Consider the following 17,423-nt stretch of genomic DNA (forward strand, 5'->3'; position numbering starts at 1 on the left):
AAAGCAGTTTTAGAAAAAAAAATAAAAAGTAGTTTTAAGTGTATTTTAAAAAAATATTTTATGTATTTATTCAAGAGAGACTGAGTAAGAGCAGAGGCAGAGGGAGAAATGGGCTCCCCACTGAGCAGGGAGGCCGATGCAGGGCTCAATCCCTGGACCCTGAGATCATGACCTGAGCTGAAGGCAGAGGCTTAACCCACTGAGCCACCCAGGGGTCCCTAGTTCTAGATTTATAGAAAAGCTTTTGTATATGTCTTCATCCATCCCAATTTCTCCTATTATTACCATCTTGTGTTAATGTGATGATTTCTTTCAACCGATGAATGCATATTGATACATAATTACTAAGTAAAGTCAATAGTTTACATTAGGCTTCCCTCTTTGTGGTGTACCTTCTGTGAGGTTTTTTTTTTTCGAGATTTTATTTATTTTTATTTTTTAAAAAAGATTGTACTTTATTTGGCAGAGAGAGACGACGAGAGAGGGAACACAAGCAGGGGGAGTGGTAGAGGGAGAGCAGAGCCCGATGTGGGAATGTATCCCAGGACCGTGAGATTGTATTTTTAAATCATCTCTACAGCCAACGTGGGGCTCACTCACAACCGAGATCAAGAATGTGGGTTTTGACAAATGTAGAATGACGTGTATCCACCATGGTAGTATCCTATGGAATGATTTCACTGCCCTAAACCCCCTGTGCTCTGCCTATTCATCCCTCCCTCCTGCTGAACCTGGGTAACCACTGATCTTTCTACCAACTCTATAGCTTTTGCCTTTTTCAGGATGTCACATAGCTGGAACCATACAGTATGTGGCCTTTTCAGATTGTTCTCTTTCACTTAGTGATATACATTTAATGTATATGCTATGTTATATGTGGATATCATGTCTTTTTGTGTTTAAAAGCTCAATTTTTTTCTCGGACTATATATTATTCCATCATCTGGACGGACCATATTTGTGTTTCCTTTCATCTATTAAAGGACGCTTTGGTTGCTTCTAAGTTTCGGCAATCATGAACAAAGCTGTTATAACCTTTTCTATGCAGGTTCTGTGTGAAGATAAATGTTCAACTTATATGGGTAAATGCTAAGGAGCACATGATAAGCAAATGTTTAACATTTATACTTTTCCTTCAAGAAACTCTTCCCTTTATGTCAAAATTGAATCCAGAAAAAAAATACAGCACAACATTTTGTCATAAAATACTATATTACGTGTAATTTTTTTCTTGATATCAGCTCGCCAGTTTAGGAAACTGCATTTCACATCGCAACACAAAGCTAAAAAAATGTTTTTAGCACAACTTTTGGTCGTTTGGCTTTAAAAATAGACTATTTTTTAGAACACATTTACGTTCACAAAAAAATTGAGATTCTCATATATTCCTCCCCACATTTGCTTTTTAATGCTGTCATTTAAAATTTTTTTTTTCTTAAAGATTTTATTTGTTTGACAGAGAGAAACACAGCGTGAGAGAGAACACAAGCAGAGGGAATGGGAAAGGGAGAAGCCGGCTTCCTGCCAAGCAGTGAGTCTGATGTGGGTTAACCTGAGCCAAAGGCAGACACTTAAGGACTGAGCCACCCAGGCACCTTTAATGCTGTCATTTTAAAAAAGATTTTATTTATTTACTTGTCAGAGAGAGAGAAGGCGAGAGAGAGAGCACAAGTAGGGGGAGCAGCAGAGGGAGAAACAGGCTCCCCAATGAGTAAGGAGCCCGATGTGGGACTCCATCCCAGGGCCCTAGGATCATGAACTGAAGGTAGACGCTTAACCGACTGAGCCATCCAGGCATCCCTTTTAACACTGTTATTTATAAAAATATAGCTACACATAGATTGATTAAGGGAAATGTTGATTAAAAAAGCCCCTACAACTTCTAAAATTCAAGAACAATAGCAGCTCACAGACACAAGAGTACTCGAAGCGCACCTGGGTGACATAAGCAGCATTTCTCCTGCTCCCACTCCCTGCCTCGGCCATCACTCAGTCTGTGTGTAAGCTTGACAGCATTTGTTCATGCTTTGCAAACATGCAAACATATCTACACAGAAGTAGGGTTTTCTTTTGTCATTATTTTCACAGAAATGGGAATCCTATAATTATTGTCCTGCTAGCATGATGTGTTTTCTTTTTATTATGAACTTTCAGCTTAGTGCATAAAAACTTATTTATTTATTTTTTAAAAAGATTTTATTTATTCATTTGACAGAGTTCACAAGTAGGTGGGGGGGGGGCGGGGGCTGGGAAGCAGGCTCCCTGCTGAGCAGAGAGCCCGATGCGGGGCTCGATCCCAGGACCCTGCGATCATGACCTGAGCCGAAGGCAGAGGCTTTAACCCAATGAGTCACCCAGGTGCCCCTAAAAACTATTTTCAAAAAAGATTTTAATTTTAAGGTATCTCCACACCCAGCGTGGGCTCAAACTCCCAACCCTGAGATCAAGAGTCACATGCTCTACCAACTAAACCAGCCAGGTGTCCCTAAACCTTATTTTTTTAAAGGCTGGATTGTATTCCTTAGTTGAGCCCTTTTCCTAGTGTGGAAATTTAAACAGTTTTGCATTAGAAGTTATGTTTATATAAACATTCTATATATTCATATATCATCTTTACGCATTTGTGCTAAAACTTCTGTAAATTAGGAAGAATAAAATTGTTATCATCTGGTCATTTTTTACACACACACACACACACACACACACATACACACACTCATATACACAATTTCCCCTATTTAAATTCCATCAGCATTTCGTGAACAAGTAAATCCTTAATCCTGGATGTTATTAAGCCTTTTAATTTTTTGCCAATTTGAAAGACAAAAAATGGGTATCTCTTTGTTTCAACTTAAGTTTTTTGATCTTGAATGTATTTTCATAAGTTTGGAAGCTATTTGTACTTCTTCTTCTGTGAAATGTCTGTCCAGACTATTTGCTTGTATTTTCTCTTAATGTAATTTTCTTTTGCATAAGTCATACATTAATGTAATATTATGATTTAAAAATTCAAACAGTGTAGAAGTGTAAAGAATTAAAGAAAAAAAATTCTCCATCCAGAAATTAGTTATAGTCAAAAGTTGAGATGTATTTCTCTAGCTAATTTCCTCTGTATGAGGGATACATACATATACAATGTATATATGTGTACGTGATCACAATACATATATTAGTCTCCATCACATTTTTAACTCAACAATATACTTTGTATAGATTTATATATTATATAAATGGTTTTATTTAATAATATGCCATATACATCTATGTAGAATCTTGATTTTTTAACCATTATTTCGTATTCCATAATTTTTCTTCTTTTTTTCATTCCTATTGAATGAACAAATATATCCTGCTTACTGTGCATGAGGTAATCTTCCAGTGCTTGATAAAAATTAGACCATTTCATCATCACAACTATTCCATGAAGTAGACATTACTGGGATCCCCATTTTTATCAAGGAAACTAAGTTACAAAAAGGTTAAGTACTTGCTTGATCGAGATCACACTGCTGGTCATTTGCAGAATAGATTAAAATGTGACTTGAGGGGCACCTGGGTGGCTGAGTGGGTTAAGCCTCTGCCTTCAGTTCAGGTCATAATCTCAGGGTGCTAGGATGGAGCCCCACAATGGGATCTCTGCTCAGCAGGGAGCCTGCTTTCCCCACCCCCCACCACCCCACCTGCCTCTCTGCCTACTTGTGATCTCTGTCTGTCAAATAAATAAATAAAATCTTTAAAAATTTTTTGACTTGAAAATTCCCATATTAATAGGCTTAAGTTGTTTCCAACTTTTTGCTCTTTTGTGTAGTGCTGCAAGAAACGCCCACGGGACCCAGTGAGAAGCTTGAGGAAGGGAGTGGCAGGAAGTCAGGTCCACAAGGGTTGAGAAGGTTGGAAGGAGGTGCCAAAACAGGCAGGAGAAAGAAGGGCTAAGGGGACCTGGTATGTCCATGGGCAGTCTACAGAAAGAACACATCTTTACAGCTTTTCTAAGGAAGGAGTAGACCGTGGAGCCCATCAAGTGCAATTTGTCTTGAGGACAAGGTCAACAAGAGCTAGGCTGCTGGGCAAGCTACCATGTGGTAAACTTGAGTATTAGGCCACAGGCGAAGACCTGATAGTCATTATTTTTCAATAATTTGGATGCTAAATATGAAAGCATATCACATTGTTATCAAGTAGCATATTAATATGGTTTTACTCTGTTTCCTTGGCAAATACTCAGTATTTGCAGAATGTTCACTCATATTGAATTGAATGAAATGCATACAGAGTGAACATTTGCTGTTTCTTTTGGGATGATATTTTACAGCTAAAAGAAGAGAAAGGCTGTTTTTTAGGATACAGAACTAGGAGATGTATAGAAGAGAAAACTAGCAGTTGAAAAAGAAAAGTAGATGAGAAATGGTAAAAATTAGTAGAAATTGTGAAATGTCTTAGATTGGCCAAACAAAGAACAAAATGGGCAGAAATTTCCTCCCTTAAGTTGCACTGAATTTGAAAATGTGGAGGTGAGATTAATTTTAGATCTTGAAAAAATTGAGCTCCTCAAAATTATATTTTTAGAATGAACATCGTTATCTTAAAAGTCCTTGTTGCACAAATAGACATAACTTGTTTCTGGATGGGAACATTTAATATCAGAACAGGATCAACTTTCCCCCAAATTAAACTATACATTAAGTGTAATTTATAAAAAAATTCCAATAGAGTTTGGAGGGTTTTGGGGTGCCTGGATGGTACATTCGGTTAAGCGACCCGCCTTTTGTTTCTGCCCAGGTCATGATCCCAGGGTGGTGAGTTCGAGTCTCCTCATGAGCTCTGGACTCTATGCAAAGTCTGCTTAAGATTCTTCTCCTTTTGCCCCTCCCCTATGCACTTTCTCTCTCTCTCTCAAATAAAAAAATAAATCTTAAAAAAAACAATTGGAGGGGTTTGAGAGGTAGTGGTAACAGAAATGTAGAAATCTGTGACACAATAAAAATGTCAGAAACAAGTCCAAACATGCATACAAAATTTTTGCCATCTGAAATTAAAGCATTTAGATGTAATGGGGGAAAGATGAATTGCTCAATAAATGACACGAACCAAAAATTTGGGGGTGCCCCATCAAGTTGCAAAAAAATTTTTTTAAATAAAAATTTCCATTGCTGGTAATACAGTACAGAAAACAGGACACTCTTGAGGTCTAGGTGGAATATAAATTGATACACTTTTATGTATCAATTTATATAAATAAAAGATTTTATTTTTTTATTTACATAAATAAGTTGTTATTTATATAAATAAAAGATTTTGTTTTTAAGCAGTGGCAACACCTAACTCGGGGCTTGAACTCACAACCTTGAGATCAGGTGTCACATGCTCTGTGGACTGAGCCAACCAGGTGCCCCTAAACTGATACATTTCTGGAGAGAAATTACATATATAGAATCTTTAAGAATATGTATACTTTGGGATGCCTGGGTGGCTCAGTTGGTTTAAGCGTCTGCCTTCAGCTTAGGTCATGATCCCAGGGACCTGGGATCAAGTCCCACATCAGGCTCCCTGCTCAGAGGGAAGCCTGCTTCTCCTTCTGCCTGCCACTCCCCCTGCTGGTGTTCATTCTCTCTCTTCTCTCTCTGACAAATAAACAAATAAAATCTTAAAAAAATATATCTATACTTTATGAACCAGTACCTCTCCTAAGAATGTACTTAAAAAAAATAACTGTTTGTGTGTTTAAAGATTTAGCTATAAGAACGTTAACAGAATCATGATTATTTTGTCTAAATTATTTATAAACCTAGTCAGCAGAAGGAGAGGATAGATAAATTATAGCACACTTGCACAATGAAGTACTATACAGTCATCAAAAATACGTATAAAATCAATGAGGTAACATGTATTGAGTACTCACCATGTGCCAAGTCCATCTCTAAGAACTTTCCAGGTAATAGAGCATTTCACCTCCCCACCCCACCCCCATGAGGTAGGGCGCTTACCACTTCCATTTTACAGATGAAGAACCTGAATGAGGGTGTCCGAAGCCTTGCTAGTAAGTGGTAGAGCCTGTATCGGAACTAGACGGTGGGGCTCCTGAGCTCACATTCCTAATCATTACAACTGAGGAGCTTAGTTAGTAACAATGGAAAATTCATACGACAGAATAGGTGAAAAGAGTGGTATGCGCTATATGATTCTATTTTCATAAAAGAACATACGTATGTATACTCACAGAAAGAAACTGGAGAGAAACACAGCAAGATGTTAAGTTGTTTTCTCTGGGGGCTGGGATTCTAGGTCATTTGAACAAAGGCTGTTGGTGCCCTGGTCTCCACACGCAAGTCCTCATTTGCACTCCTTTATCTCGGGCCCTAAGTTTCCTAGTCTCGCTGCTTAAGGGCATGTCTGGCCTTGTGCGGGGCAGGAGGGAGTGCTAGGGAGCTGATGTCCCCAGAGCAACTCCCACCAATGACGGAAGTCACCCTTTGCTGAGGTGGGTTCTTGTCAGTTTCCTAGAGGGTCCTCGATGGGAATGAGTCCTGGGTTACCCATAGCAGTCCATAGAAGTAATGCATCCAATAGTGCACCTTAGATTTTTTTCTTTTTTAAAGGTTTTATTTATTGATTTGAGAGAGAGGGAAAGAGAGCGTGAGCAGAGAGGCTGAGGGAAAGGGAGAGGGAAAGAGACAAGCAGATTCCCTTCTGAGCGTGGGGCCCAACACTGGTTGGGGGCTCCTTTGGAGATCATGACCCGAGCTGAAGTCAGACGCTTAGCCAGGCGCCCCTGCTGACTGTCTCTCGTCCTCTCGCAATCTCATTTCTGCACACCTTCACTGTGCTCCTGGGAGCACTACCTCTCCAAATTCCTTGCACCTCAATCTTGTCTCAGAATTGGCTTGGGGGGAATCCGAACGTGGAGACTAATTTTAATTTTCCGCCTTTTGTTTGTTTTTTTAATGTTTTCTGCAGCAAACTCTGTGTTTTAACAAGTTATAAAAGAAGACAGTGCTGTTGTTTTAAAGAAACTTCCTGGACTTCTAGTTCAGCAAGGTGGTTTGAGCACATGACCTTATCTCCCTCCCAAGACCTCAATAAATGCCATTACAGGAATATAATATACAAATACACAAAGACAAGGAGGAGAGGAGATGCCAACACCATGGGAACTTGGTAGAGGGAAATGTCCGTGAACAGCGAGCCACAGTCACCATGGAAGGCGGCTCCATGTCCCTTCTCAGCACGGCACAGCCGAGGGTCCAAACTCCATGGCTTCTCACACAGGAGCTGGAGGTTGATCGTGGATATGGGCACCAAGGAGGAGTTGAAGGCAGGGCTGAGAATTCCAGAGAGTTGCTTATGAATTCGGGACAGGCCGGACAACAGATGGTTCCTTTTACTCTAAGTCTTCTAGTACTATTCAACTTTTTGGTAGCGATGTACATATATAATTTTAGTAATTAAAAAAATTAAAAATTTTATTCACCTACTTGTCAGAGAGAGAGAGAGCACAAGCAGGGGGAGAGGCCAGCAGAGGGAAAAGCAGGCTCCCCGCTGAGCAAGGAGCCCATTATGGGGCTCCATCCCAGGACCCTGGGATCATAGCTGAGCCAAAGGTAGGTGCTTAACCAACTGAGCCACCCAGGCACCCCTAAAATAAAACAAATAGAAATAAAGAAAAAGAAAGAAAGAAAGAGAGAGAGAGAAAGAGAAAAAGAAGGAAGGAAGGAAGGAAGGAAGGAAGGAAGGAAGGAAGGAAGGAAGGAAGGAAGGAAGGAAGGAAGGAAGAAAAAAAAAGAAAAGAAAGAGAAAGGAAGGAAGGAAACAGTATTGAGGCTAAGAAAGGAGTGGGAAGCAAGAATTGGAAAGCACAGCACCACTGCATGTCGTGTGCTGAATTTCGTTACGCAGATGGGCCATGCTGCCTGACCAGATGACACGAGGCCCTCGGAGCAGCCGACCCCAACAGAGACATACACACGCCAGCTCCGAGGAGTCATGGAGGCTGGACTCCATGACTCCAAGACCCACTGGAACCCAGTGGGTCTTGATTATGTAGTGAGGTATTTGGAATCAGGAAGAGAATTCCACGCACTGAGGTTTTCCCTAGATTTAGTAGACACAGACAAACATAAGAAACATGGAGGGTGCATTCTTTACAGTCTCTTTATAGCAGGCTTGTTCATGTCCCGTGTGGTGTTCCCCAAATCCCAGCTTAATCATCAGCACATACTGGGCTGATTAAAGAGCTAAGTGCTTCTCTTACTCTCTAAATCCATACTCCACCACCACCTTTGTTATGCTCTGACTTAAATTCTCCTACCTCCCAAACTTGTAGGTTGAAATCCTAAATCCCAGTATGGCAAAATGTGACCTTATCTGGAGATAGAATCTTTACAGCAGTAATCCAGTTAATTTGAGGTCGAGGTCTTAGGGGTGGGCCCTGATCCAACATGACTGGTGTCCTTATAAGAAGGGACAATGCGGATACAAAGACACACACAAAGGGAGGATGATGGGAAGAGGCACAGGGACAGAGGGGCTTCTCCAAGCCAAGGAGAAGGGCTGGGAGCAGATCCCCCCGTCGCAGCCCTCAGAAGGGACCGACCCTGCTCTCATCTTGAATTCAGACTTCTAGCCACCACCACACAGTTGTTGTTGGGTGTTTGTTTTGTTTTGTTTCATAGTAGGCTCTACACCCAACATGGGGTATAAACTCACAACCTCTGAGATCAAGGGTTGCACACTCCACTGACTGGGCTAGCCAGGTGCCCCTAAAGCACACAGTCTTTAATACTTTGTTATGACACCCTAGCCAACTATTAATAAATTATATAATAATCCTTGCTTTTCATCCCTAACATGTCCATTTTCTGCATAAATACTTTTGCCCATTGTGCTGTGGCTGGTCAGAAGAATAAGCTCACTGTCCTTTACGGTTGTTGTTTCCAATGACTCCTGCAACACTGCATCAAAAACTAATGAGGTACTGTATGGTGACAACATAACATTGAAAAAAAAGGTCATGAGTTTTGGACAACATAACATTTAAAAAAGGTTTTGGACAACATTTAAAAAAAAAGGTTTTGGACAACATTACATTAAAAAAAAAGGTCGTGAGTTTTGGACAGGTCCTAGGAATAGGTGACTCTGGGACCACAGTCTCTGACCGAGCGATCTATGATGACAGTCCTCGGTAAGTACTTTTATTATACTAATTGGAAAGAGGATGCGGGGTCTGGCTAACTTGTACACCAGCAGCTCCCAAGTCACGCACAGGCATATGTTAAAAGACGTGGTGTAGGGTTGACTTTGTGGCCACTTACCAAGTTCCTGTAAATGTGAATTCCGTGCAGCTGCAGCTCCTGGGGACTGGAATGTGGCTATTTTAATGCAAAATTGTCATGTATAAGACTGCGGCAGGCCTGCTCTCTGGTGGCCAGCTCAGCCTCTAGCTAGGTGCCAGCCTTCTGTCCTCAGTCCCCATCCGAAGATCAGAGCTGTATACCTCTGACACCTGTTGGGATTTGGAGCTAAATTTCTGGCGAAAGGAATGATAAATATTCTATCTCCAATGTCCTATCAAGAAAGTCTAATGTGGGGGTGCCTGGGTGGCTCAGTGGGTTAAGCTGCTGCCTTCGGCTCGGGTCATGATCTCAGGGTCCTGGGATCGAGTCCCACATCGGGCTCTCTGCTCCGTGGGGAGCCTGCTTCCCTCTCTCTCTCTCTCTGCCAGCCTCTCTACCTACCTGTGATCTCTGTCAAATAAATAAATAAAATATTAAAAAAAAAAAAAGAAAGTCTAATGTGTACAAATCTTTCATGTTCCGAATAGCATCTTGATGTGCAGATTAAGTTAATGTGAGGCAGGGAGATGTAATAGCCCCTGGAGATGAATGTTTCTCCGGGGGCGAACTCCCCACAGGCTGGGTGGTGAAGCAGCTCTTACCCTCCCATCAGCCGCCAGATGCAATGCTACCTTTTACTGAAGGCACGCAGACCTTCAGACTTCAAAATATGTCCCCATTCACAGGATATAAGGGATGTGTCAATTTCCTAGGGGGGCTGTAACAAAGGGCCACAGAGGGCATGGCTGAAAATGGAAACGCACTCTTTTACAGTTCAGAAGGCTAGACTAAGCTCCAAGTCAGGATGTCAGCAGGGCTGCACTCCCTCTGATGCTGGCTGGAGGGGTGCCCTTCCTTGCCTCATCCTGGCTTCTGCTGGCTTGGGGGTCATCTGCGGCATTCCTTGGTTTGAGGCTGCAGAACTCCAGCCTCTGCCCTCACCGTCACGTGACCTTCTCCTGGGTCTCCGTGTCCTCACATGACTATCTTCTTCTAGGACCCCAGTCACACTGACTTCATTCTAATTAACATAGGTAATAAACCTATTTCCAAATAAAGACAAATTCTAACATACTGGGCGTTAGGACTTCAGTATATTCTTTTGGGGGTGGGACGGTGCAATTCAACCCATTACCAAGGGATAAGATAAACTTCACATATTTCTGTTTTGAGGACAGCTCATATGGCAGCGATTTCATTTAATGAGACAAAATCTTATCAGAACGTGCGTAAAACACATAAGCATAGTTTAAAAATCGTAAGGCAAATATCTATGTAACCCCCAACTTGGGTCAAGAAACAGAATCTTGGGGTGCTTGAGTGGCTCGCTTGGTTCAGTGTCTGCCTTTGGCCGGGTTGGGATTCCAGGGTCCTGGGATCGAGTCCCACATCAGGCTCCTTGCTCAGCAGGAAAACTGCTTCTCCCTCTGTCGCTACCCTTGCTTGTGCTCTCTCTCTCTGGCAAATGAATAAATAAAATCTTTAAAAAAAAGAAAAGAAAAGAAAAGAATCTTGCTAGTACCAGAGAAGCCCCCTGCACACCCTTCCTTCATCAGAACCCTCCTCCAGGGTCCACCCAGCATCCCACACTGAATTTAGTTGTCACGTCTCCTTGAATCTGTGCCAGTTTTTCATTCTTTATCTTCCATGACCTTGATATTTTTGAAGAGTACTAGTCTTTTTTTTTTTTTTTTAAAGATCTTACTGGAGAAAGAACAGGTGTGGCGAGAGGAGCAGAGGAAGAGGGACAAGCAGAGCAGAGCCCAACATGGGGCTCAATCCCATGACCTGAAGCCTAAAACGAGTCAGCAGCTCAACTGACTGAGCCACCCAGGCACCCCACTAGTCACTTATTTTAACAATGTTCCTCAGTGTGGGTTTTTCTGAGGTTTCCTAATGATTTTGTTAAGGTTGTACATTTTTTGGTGAGAATCCCACAGAACCCTGCCCTTCTCAGCACATCCCATCAATGGTACATGATGTCCTCACATCTTGATCATTTGATTAAGGTGGTGCCAAGTTGGCTAACCATCAAGTTAGTATTTTTCCTTCTGTAACAATATCTTATGGGGATACACTGAGCCTACGTACATATCTTATTTCTTGTCATTCTTTTGCCCATTGCATTCAACATTCATCAATGATGCCTATCTTTAACAGTTACTGTGTTTTTGAGGATTTTGTTTGCATCATGCTTTCTAGCTCCACTGATTGGTATTCTACTGTAAGGAAAAGCTGCCTCTTTCCCTCATTTATTTATGCCATTATTCATTTGTATCATGGATGTTTGGTCCCATGGTTTACGATCTTACTACTAACACGAGTTACTTTTTTCAAGCATTCCCGATTTGGCCATCAGAAGCATTAAGTTGGCGCCTGAGTCCCTAGTAATGCCCCCCTTTCCATTCCTGTCATTTTATGAGCACTCCCTTATTTTTCTGGCATCAAGATATTCTGGACTTATTTTATGACTTTCCTGCCCCAGCCCTGGAATCAACCATTTCTCCAGGGTGTCCTAGTTCCCTTAATAGAAGATATTTAGAAACCAGTATCTGCGTACTAGGTGTGCTCACAGCTGCTGGGGTGTCTTTACTTTTGGGCCCTTCTCAGAGTAGACAAAACTAGGAAAGGTGTATATTCTCACTCATCTACCTGTATTTCTCTGTGCATCCATACACAGAAAAACCGTTGAGTTCCTAACACCTCCAATTTCAATCCAACACCACAGGGTCCATTCTAGTCTTTCCCAACTTTTATTTGTGACTTTATTCAATAATGAAAACCTGCTTTCATTATGGACCTTTCATTATCCACAATATATTTATTTGGCTCAATCTAAATATGCTAAAGGTGTTTTTAGAATTGCTAATCCATACATCTCTACTACCTACAACATAATTGTGTATAGCAATTATCTTTAGCCTTATAGAGTCATAACCTGTTTCCCAAAGTTGCTGCTTGTATGCTAGTTTTCTTTCCTGTCCCCTTCAGTGTGGTAATGTCGCTCATTTGTAATATAGGCAGGGTCATTCATTCCAAGTTCCCTGAACATCATGGTTGGTTTTAATTATTTTTGGAGTACTGAAAACACTACTATGGTTCTGAGTCAGACTAAAGAAAAATGTTTACTGAAAGAGAGGTCACTTAGCCCAAATACCCCATTCCCAATCCTCCTTACTTTCTATACCAATCCTACTCACCCTCTGTAGGTAACCAGTCTTTTTAGTTTATTCTTGCTTGTTTCTTTTGCACAAATGAGCAGATACATGCATACTTTCTTATATTACCTTCTTGATTCCATTATGGTAACCTGTAGACACCCTTGAACTTCACTTTTCTCCCTTCATATATCTTGGAAATGACATCAGTTCATAGAGCTCTTCTTCATGCTTTGTACAGCTGTGTAGGGCTCCCTTGGGTGGATGTCCCATGGTTTATTCAATCATTCTATGCACATTTAGGTCATCTCCAATTATTTTGCAATTACAACCAATGTTGCAATGAGCAACTTCATGCCTATGTGCTTTTGCATTGTTGCAAGGTTATCATCAGGGTATTTTCCTAGAAGTGAGATCGCTGGATCAACAGCACTCTCTCTCTGGCAAATGAATAAATAAAAATCTTAAAAAGAAAAAACAAACAACAATCTTAGGTATGACTGAGTTCCTCTCCAGCAACACATTACATTTGCACTTCCACTGGCAACATCTGAGAGTGTTTGACCAACAGAATGTGCTGTCATACTTTAAACGTCTTCCAGTCTCACAGGTGAGAAATATTTCCTGTTTTATTTCTGTATGCTTGAATTTTTATATTTTAGGGATACTTAAGAATCTTAAGGGTGAACTGGTTTTTTTTTTTTGTCCCCTCATCAGGACTTTCATCCTTCATCCTTCAATTTTAAGAGTTGGCCTCATGATATTAAAAACCTTTTGAATACTGAAATAAACATACTGGCCCTTTAAAGCTTCCCATCATGACTTCAACCAAGTAAGTACTATTATCTAGTAAATATCAATGTAATTATCAAATGCTCTACCATGGGGCTAGGTTCCATTTTCATTTGAACACCAAAACACACGTAAACTCTTTTTTCTAAGATATACAGGTCAGTATTTCAGTTTCTTTGTAGTCAATTCTTGTTTATTATGAAACAAGATTTTCTTTTCATTATTTTTTTAGCTTATATAGTCAAACCCTATCCTGTCAATCTTAGTACTGAGCTTTGAAAGGGTTCAACTACCTATGAAAGAATATTTAATGTGTGCCAAAGCCAGACATAAGTCACTGCTTGAGTGATTAAACACATTTTGGTATCATTTACATTTCTATCCCTCTTGACTATGAGGACAAATAGGGGCTATTTTCCTGTTAACAGGCTATTTTAAAATGAAAAACAAACTGTGTATGAAGTGTTGGTTTAGCTCCCATGTTGTTTGAATTATATACCAAATTATATGCTACTCTTTCAAAAATTTGCTCCCGATTCAGTTGTCTTCAATTCAGAAGACAAATATTAACACTGTCTTTATGAAGATTACAACTTTGGAATGCTACATGTTAAGACATTAAAAGTTGTATTTAGTTTTTAGTGACTGATTTTTCCTCTTAAGTGTGTCCACAGATGCTGCAGATATTGATCAAAGTTCAATTAAAGACTCAATTATAGTATTAAAGATTCAATTACGGTGCCAATATTATAGTATTTATGATAGGAATATAGGAATAAAATGCACAAAGAGTAGAAGCCAATACTGTTTTCTTTGTCAACCAATGTAAAGGGTTCATTATACATATTCTTTAATAGTAGATGAGCTTTGTGGAAGAAGTGGTAATGAATTATAGAGAAGTCTACTACTCACCCTGCTGCCCAAGTTGGAAGCAGATTAAGGGTCCTGTGGTAAGGCCTGTAGGAGGGCTCCGTCTTTTCTCAGGGTATTAAATACATGTGCTAGTCCGCTACTGTTTGTGTTTACCATTTGTTTCTCCTCCTATACTTGATTTATAGAAGAATTAAGGGAGATGGATGGAAAAGAAACACACTGAACTTTGGGTAAAGTTAACAGTGGTTTCAAAATAACAATTTCCAAAAAAGCACCCTTTTCCCAGTACAGAGCAGAACAAGTCTTGGTTGTCTCAACATTTTTTACTCATCATTAATGACAGTGAATTTTATATGACCACTTTAAGGAGAGACAAGTTTATAATAACAATCCTCAAGAAACTTGGTTTCCTCTCACCTTTCCCTCTTGCCACAGGGGGTTCATTAAAACAAACCTAAGATGACATTAGGTGTTTTCCCACAAGAGTAATGGCAGGGCTCTGACGAGAGTATTGCTGAATCTTCAAGGAAGACCCGCAGAAGGTTGAAGTCAGTGAGTGAACTGAAAGCAGTTTCATACTTAGAACTTCTTTACAAACCCTTCTTCTAGTTGGAATGCACTTTTATGCTGGCTGAAAGGCAGGAAATACTTGCTTACATCATCCGTCACAAAAAGGATTTCAATATTGTTAAGTCCGATCACATTTAAGCAAAAATTTTTAAAAAGGTGTTAAAACATGCTGACCCTTTAAAAATATGCTCAAATAAATACATGTGGATGTACTAAAAATTTTTTTTTTTAAATGATGTGGTCATAATAAAAAAAGGAACACTTTTATACATAGGATTTTATTTTGCACTGCTGTAACAATTTCATTATAGACCAAGGGAGGGGAAAAAAAAAAGGATAAAACCACCACACTGAGTAAATTACTAAAGCTTTTCTACTTTTGACAGGATTTTCCATCTGGTAGATTTATTGTCATATCCCCTTCAAAACAGACAAGATGCTTACCATATTTTAAAGATTATAGGTTGCCACTGAAAGAAAAATTTTACACAGTCACTGTACATCAAGGTTGAAAAACTGTCCTGCATGAAAAATATACTTAGAAATCATGTGAATAAAAGCAAAAGAAAACATTATTGTGTTTAAGGAAAGATTAAAGTCCTCATAATGTGCCATCTAAATGTGGACATTCATTCTTCTTGGAGTCGCTTAGGTGTAGGGAGTTCTTGCTTCTGCCCATTTCACTCATTATACTGTGTTTGTACCCAACAGTATTCATTAAGGCAAACAAATCCTTTTCTGAAGAGGTCTTAAAGAAACTGTGGACATATAGCAAACTTTTGGCATTAAAACAGGTTAACACATACATAGCCTTTAGTAATGTACATTAAGCATATTTTCTTGGACTAGTGACAAGAAAAGATGAACATGCTTGTTAACAATGTCAAAAAGTTTAAAATTCAGTGTCCAAGCAATTCCTAACAATGCTTCTGTAGCTTTAAGCTCTAAACAGTATAGAATTTATGCAAATGCATTAAAGAATTCAAGCTTGGCAAAGTACACCCAAGCAGGTTAAACTGTATATACAGAAAGTAAATGATAAATACAGAATTAAAAGAGTCCTTCTGGTTTTCCTTACAGCCTTGAAAATTGACAAACTTTTTGAGGACAGTTCTAGAATATTAAACATTAGGTCACCACAGGTGTGAAACCTAACCACACAAACTGATTTAAAATACTCAAGATGACTTTGTAGTGTTTAATACAGTTCAGTTCGTAGGTAAGGGCACAAGACAACATTTAACAAAAATAATCACATCAATTGACCTAGAAATCAAATGCAAATAGATATGAATACAATCTCCAAAATCTGTCTTTTTTAAGTGAACATTAACCATTTATTCAAAGTTATACAAGAATTTGAAGGATTAAAGTCTCCTGTGACATAAAGCCATTTCAAATAGCTTCATGTCTCAGCTGAGCAGGAGGAGAGAGTGAAAGAGGAAGTGAGGAGCCACATTTGGGCAGCGAGACAGTAAAAACGGACTCAACAGCAGCCTCCCCCGGCCTGCTGTCCTCCCTGATTGCCTGCGTGTGTGGCGTTAGTAGCAGCGTGCTGAGGGCCAATTTTAATGCCGTTTGCCTGAAAGAGAAAGGGTAAAGGGATAAAAAATGTCAACGGGCCCCAACCAGATAGTAGAGTTTAACTAAATTTAAAGAACTCTATTGAATTCTTAATGACATAATTTCTCCACAAATGACTGGGGGGGAAAAAAAGACATTAAGTGGATTTTTGCCGCCATTACAACAGTATCTCTGAGGGGGATGTTCCTTCCTTTTGAAAATAATACTGTGGAAATCTTTCTGAAAAGAATCCTTTATCCTCCCAGGTACTTGTGAGTAGACAGAACCCGAAGTGCCGCTTGGCGGGGTGTTCCCAGAATGGAGACGCTGTTTAAAACGATTACTGCAAGTCATCTTTAAAGGGTAAAAATACGCACAGCCCTGTACTGCTCTAAGATGACGTCCAAGCTTTTCTCTAGACGGCGTTTCTGCCCCATGTTGAATCAGCTGCGCGGGCTAAGGGCATATGAGTGTTCTGTGTCATCAATAATTTCTATGATCCCCAAAGACATGGCAGCTCGCCAAGAACCCACACACAGAGTAGTTCTTTCATTCATCAAACTCACACTTCTGTCTCAGCCCTCACTCCCTCAAGTGGATTTTTACCTACAAACACAACACTTGGAGAAAAGTAATACAGTAGCTTCAGAAATTAAGCTCTGAAGGAAACTTTCCGTCACAGTAAATCTCAGCTTTATAGTGCTTGGCAGTTGCTCTGCCCCGGTAGTAGCCTGGGGGTTTCTGGCACTCGCTCAGTATTGACAGCAGCTGATGTGGTTTCTTCTCGCTCTTTTGACTCCTCTTTAATAAAAAGCATGCCCTATGGCTCATTGGTTTTGCCCCCTCTGGGCTGGTAGCAACTTCTTGAGGAATCAAGGAGTCAGACTTGGCACTGGGCCAAATAAATCGCACGGCCTGTTGGCTCCTGACAGCACATTACACTCGAAGAGGCCCCGCACACAGCAAAGCAGTCAGCTACTATATGAAACCAGACAGACACAGTGAGTGTTCCCTTTTAAACGAAGGCCCAATTACTGTTCCAGTTATCTGGCATTAGTCTCTGACTGCTGTCTTTAAAGTAACTCCAAATCTGCCGCACAGAAGCCTAGTAGATAGGATTTAGGAAATATAGTACCTC

The 17,423-nt window shown here is 40.2% G+C and overlaps 1 protein-coding gene across 1 annotated transcript in view; it reads right to left on the reverse strand.

Moving 5' to 3' along the window:
- Positions 1 to 14,984: 14,984 nt before the first annotated feature.
- RAB2A (RAB2A, member RAS oncogene family) overlaps positions 14,985 to 17,423 on the reverse strand; it is a 90,116-nt gene continuing 87,677 nt past the window's right edge. The window contains exon 8 of the mRNA XM_082719377.1: positions 14,985 to 16,304. Coding sequence (XP_082575503.1) covers positions 16,209 to 16,304 — 96 coding nt within the window. The 3' untranslated portion in view covers positions 14,985 to 16,208. The remainder of the gene's footprint in view (positions 16,305 to 17,423) is intronic.

This window comes from Mustela nivalis (assembly GCF_964662115.1).
Source record: "Mustela nivalis genome assembly, chromosome: 2".
NCBI lineage: Eukaryota > Metazoa > Chordata > Mammalia > Carnivora > Mustelidae > Mustela > Mustela nivalis.